Genomic DNA, 5,054 nt, shown 5'->3' with positions numbered 1-5,054 from the left:
GCACTCCTGGTTCCTACTCCAGGGGAGGCATGCTTGGGCACTCCTGGCTCCTTACAGAGGGGAGGCATACTTGGGCACTCCTGGTTCCTTATCCAGGGGAAGCATGCTTGGGCACTCCTGGCTCCTTTCTGAAGAAGCCTGGGGTCTCCTATCTCCTGTATTCCCCTGTGGTCCTCTTCTTGGCCCCAACACCAGCCATAAGTCTGGTCATTTCATTTGTAGGAAAGAAGACCTCAACTCCGCAAAGAAAGAAAAGAACATCTGGAGCCCACAGGGAACCAACCGGCTGTTTCTTGGGCCTGGGAGGGCCACATTCGCATGAAAGATGGCCCTAGAGGCTCCCATGACCCAGAGTCCTTGTGCAAACATGCACACAACCCCCTTTATTCCAGTCCAATTCTTCCTTGGTCTACTGTCCCTTCATCCCTACCTGAAGGACAAGGAGTGTGGCTCTCACTGACAGACTTCACCAGGCGAAGGTCACCACTGGGAACTACAGGAGGCTCTGCTATGGGCTGAGGCCCTGGCTCTGGCTCTGGCATCTTCTGTGAAGGCTGGCTCTGCCTCTGGCTGTGATTGCGCAGGACACGGTGTGCTGTCTCCATGACCACCTCAGAGTTCAGGCTCTCTGTTGCCATTGCCAGGAGCTCATCATCATCTTCACCCGCATCCCAAGCATCACTGGTATTGCTCTCAAACTCCTGGAAGGTGCTGACCCGCTTGGCCTTCACTGGTGTGGTGGGCACCTTGGGCGTGGACTTGAGCAAGCTACAAAGCAAAGGTGTCTTTACTGGGCACACTCAAACAAAAAAGAATCCCAAGGGAGAGGGTGCTTCATCTAGATGAGGGTACCAAGAAAAGCACAAAGTATGGACATCAAAATAGGACTTGGCACTGCACAGATACATGATAGGGAGGGAGGTGTTTCAGAAAAGAGCCACCAAGCAGCACAGAACTATAAAGCAATGGTGCCAAGGCTAGAAAGTAATTCTCATGCTCCCTCCATCTCAAGCAAGCTCCTACAGCAGCAGCTGAGGGGTACAGAGCAAGAGGACCTTGCAGAGAACAGGGCCTTTGTATACACACTCAGAGGCAGAATAGTTCAAAGGAGATCCCTCCAAGCTTGACAACGCATACCATAGGCCCCAGTAGAAGTCTGGAAATATGACAGACAGGTGTAACCCTGCAGGGTCACACCAGCACTGTGCTAGGCCCAATACTTAGAAGAGCCAACACCAGGACAGAGAGAATGCAGGACCAAGGAAGGGTGCAGGTGTGGTGTAAGGACAGTCTAGAGCCACACTGCCCTCAACCCAGGAGTGCCAGCTCTCTGCAGAGTACTATGACCTGCAGCCCCACATCCCATTGCCCAGCTACAGGGGAAACTAGGCACAAACAATAGTGTCTCACAAAGCAAGTAGCTAAGCCATCTGCTGACTGAGAGGACATTTCCCCTCCCTCTGAACCTCCAGTGGGCTGGCAGAAGAAGCAGGTCACTGACTATCACTTACGTGCCGTGCAACAGCGGATCAAACGGTGGGTGCTGGGCTCCATACACATGCTGGATGCTAGGAGAACAGGGAATAAACATTAGTTGTTGTTTAGCTCTACTGAGAGCCCAATGGTGAATCAAGAAAAGTGCCGGCTCCTCAAGAGCCACATTCTGTCAGCAGCTACGAGTCTAGCCACCCAGGGCTAAAGGCCAGTACGATGAAGAACAGGGCCCACAGGCCCACGTGCCCAATAGTCTGGACCTTCAGGCCGATCCTGAGAGCGGAAGCTTGGCTCTCCAGAAGTCTCCCTTCAGACAGCCTCAGGGGCCCTCTGAGACCACTGGGAACAATGCTCACAAATGTTTCAGAAGCAGGACTCGACCTCACAAGGTAACTTCATGGGGTAATTTCCACCAACACTCTTCCACCAAAACCAGACAGGCTCAGCCGGCACCCTTGGACCTCTGCTCTTCTGAGTCAGGCATGTCCCAGAACAGAGGTGAGGTGAGGCCTGGTTATCTGTCACCTCGGCATAACAAGTCTTGAGAATGAAGCCACCTCTGAAGGGTGGTACAGCAGGAGATGGAGTGGCCCTGTGATGGCTTCCGTGAGCGAGGGGTCCATGCAGATCATCTCCTTTCCCTTCCAGACCCAGGAGACAAAGGAATCCCTACTCATCAGAGCCACTGCCATCAGACATCCTAATTGACATACCACTCTGGGGTTCTGACACAGGACCCTGATGGAGAAGGAAGTGTGCAAAGAGACATAAAGAGCAATGTAGGTAATTCCATGCATGCTTTAAAAAGGAAAAAAAGTGAAGTCCTGGGACCTTGGCTGGCTCCGCTGGTAGGGGCGCTGTTTGCCAAGCCTGACAACCTGAATCCAATCCCTGGGTTCAATCATCTCATGATGAAAGGAGAAAACTGATTCCCAAAGCTCTTCTCTGCTCTCCATCCAAGCACTGTGACACACGCACATACAAATATGTGTAGTATTTTTTAAGTGAGTTAAAAGATGTTTCTATGTTAATAGACTATACTTCAATCCCTCTCCCCAGATCCACTCAGATCCTCCTCACCTCCCTTACAGAAGAAAAAGAAAAAGACAAAAGAAAGAGAAAAATTAAAACAAAACAGAAAGATAGAAAGAAAGAAAGAAAGAGAGAGAGAGAGAGAGAAAGAAAGAGAGAGAGAGAGAGAGAAAGAAAGAAAGAAAGAAAGAAAGAAAGAAAGAAAGAAAGAAAGAAAGAAAGAAAGACAGATAGACAGACAAAACAAAAAGTGCACAAAACAACCCAGAGTGCATTTTGTGTCAGCCAGCTACTCCGGAGCGTGGTTGATATACCCAGTCAAACTCCATTGGAGAAAACAGATTGTCCCTTCCAAACAGTCTCTTGATTAAGAGTGGAACTTTGTGTGTCCACTTCCCTTCCTCAGTGCTGGGATCTGATCTGGTTTGAACCTGTGCAGGCCTTGTGCCTGCCGTCAGTCTCTGTGAACTAATATGTGGATTGTCCTGTTGGGTTTCCTTGGGGACATCCACCACCTCTAGCTCTGGGAGTTTCTCTGCCTCCTCTTCTGCACAGATCCCTGAGCCTTGAAGGGAAGGTCTGATAAAGACTTCCATTTAGGGCTAGCTGCTCCAAGCTCTCTCACTCTCTGTACACTATCCAGTGCTGATTCCCATACATGGCAAGGAAAAGCTTAGAAGACATTTTTAATTAAATCATGGGGTTGGAGAGATGGATCGTCAATTAAGAGGACATACAGCTCTTACAGAGGACACAGTTCGATTCCAAGCACTCACATCAGGCACCTTAAAGCTACCTAAAACGCCATCCTCAAATAATCGAATGTCCTCTTCTGGCTTTCCACGAGCACTTGCATTCATACATACATCCTTCCACCACCACACATGTAAACATAATTAAAAGTTAAAAAAAGAAAGAAAAATTAGGATCACTAAGAACTCAGTGTATAAAACTGTTTGCCCCAATCCTGACAAACTGAGTTTGTTCAATCCCCAGGACCTACATAGTGGAAGGAGAAAACAACTCCTATAAACTGACTTCTGACCTCTACCTACATGTTGTGGCACCGATACACACATAAAAAATAAAATATATAAGAATAAAATATAAAATTTTTAGATAATAATGAAAATAAATATTTTTTAAAAATTAAATCCTACCTTGCTGACTCTGTAATGTGAAGTATTTCCCCGAATTATTACTTCCTCCTTCTTCAGTTTACTGAAACCGTTTGTCTACCTTCAGATGTGTTAGCTGATGTGTGAGGAGCATTGTAAGTGTAAAAGCCTACTCTGAGGCGGAGAGTGCTCAGACTTGCCTATACAGAGCTCTGCAACTCCTTGTAAATCTTAATGATTTCAACATTAAACGTTTAAACCCCACAGGAGTAGAATGAGCTCTGGTTCCCTCATCTCTGGTCCGTGCCACCTCCCTGGACAGCATCACTTCTAATTTCACACTGTGCTGCCATATGGCTACAACATAATGAGTTTACCCAAGGTTGACTGTAAAACACAGAACTGATTTAAAATTGTTTGTGGTTATGAGGATAGCAATAACACCTCTGGAGAGGAATGGCTACACAGCACTTGATAACCTCCTAAGGACAAAGACCTACAATGGGAATGCCCTGGGCATAAGGCACACACTTAAGGAGGTTTGGCCAGGCTGCCAAAGGACAGTCAAGTAGTTCCCTCTCCCAAAACAAGGGCTGGCAGATGGCCAGACCCCACTAACTGGGCAGAAGCAATCTCCACGCTGGCTCTGAGCCTTAGATATTTTTCACAGGTACCTCTTCTTTTGTAAACTATTCATATCCTGTGTCCATCTGCTAACAAGGGTTCAACCTGCTTACTGATTTGCAAATGAGAATTCCTTCTGTGTCATTAGCACCGTATGACCAGCAAATAGCAGTCTCACCAAAATGTCCAGAACTGTGAGTGTTACCCTTTCCCATACAGCCATCAGAACAGGGTGCCTATCAAAAACAGCAGCAGCCTAGCGTTAGAACGCCCTGTGGTCATTCCTATGAGAAGCCAGCATGAGCTCACATTAAATCCACTGCTGCTTTTCCCTGGAATAAGAGGTATACCTGAGCCTAAGAAAAGAGGGGCAGGCAGAAAATTCTAAACAGATGAAGCTGAGGAGATGGCTCAGTTAAAAGGACAGGAATCTGGAACCCCAGGACTCATGTAAATACCAGATGTGTAAGTGAGCATGGTAGCTCATCTGTAATTCCAACCTGGGGAGGTGGAGACAGAGGAAACCTGGAGCAGGTTAATTAGCAGGATCAATGGCACCACACCAGCCAGTTCTGGTTGATTGACAGATCTTGCCTCAGTGAAAAGGTGAAGAGCAATGGAGGAAGTCTCACACTTTTAGTGGGTAAGCACAGCTACATAGATTGGAAGTGGGTGGGTGCAGTTACACAGGATATGAGGGTGGGTGCAGTTACACGGGATATGAGGGTGAGTGCAGTTACACGGGATATGAGGGTGGGTGCAGTTACACGGGATATGAGGGTGGGT

At 47.6% G+C, this 5,054-nt stretch overlaps 1 protein-coding gene across 3 annotated transcripts in view; it reads right to left on the bottom strand.

Moving 5' to 3' along the window:
• Window positions 1–5,054, bottom strand: part of Tbc1d22a (TBC1 domain family member 22A) — a 297,153-nt gene that overhangs the window by 277,794 nt on the left and 14,305 nt on the right. For all 3 annotated transcript variants that reach the window (XM_031352182.1, XM_031352191.1, XM_031352197.1), the window contains exons 2-3: window positions 1,512–1,568; window positions 431–768 (exon numbers count right to left, since the gene is read on the bottom strand). In XM_031352182.1, coding sequence (XP_031208042.1) covers window positions 431–768; window positions 1,512–1,568 — 395 coding nt within the window. The remainder of the gene's footprint in view (window positions 1–430; window positions 769–1,511; window positions 1,569–5,054) is intronic.

The sequence above is a fragment of the Mastomys coucha genome, unplaced genomic scaffold (genome assembly GCF_008632895.1).
Source record: "Mastomys coucha isolate ucsf_1 unplaced genomic scaffold, UCSF_Mcou_1 pScaffold11, whole genome shotgun sequence".
Lineage (NCBI taxonomy): Eukaryota > Metazoa > Chordata > Mammalia > Rodentia > Muridae > Mastomys > Mastomys coucha.
This window is presented reverse-complemented; position numbering and strand designations above follow the sequence as displayed.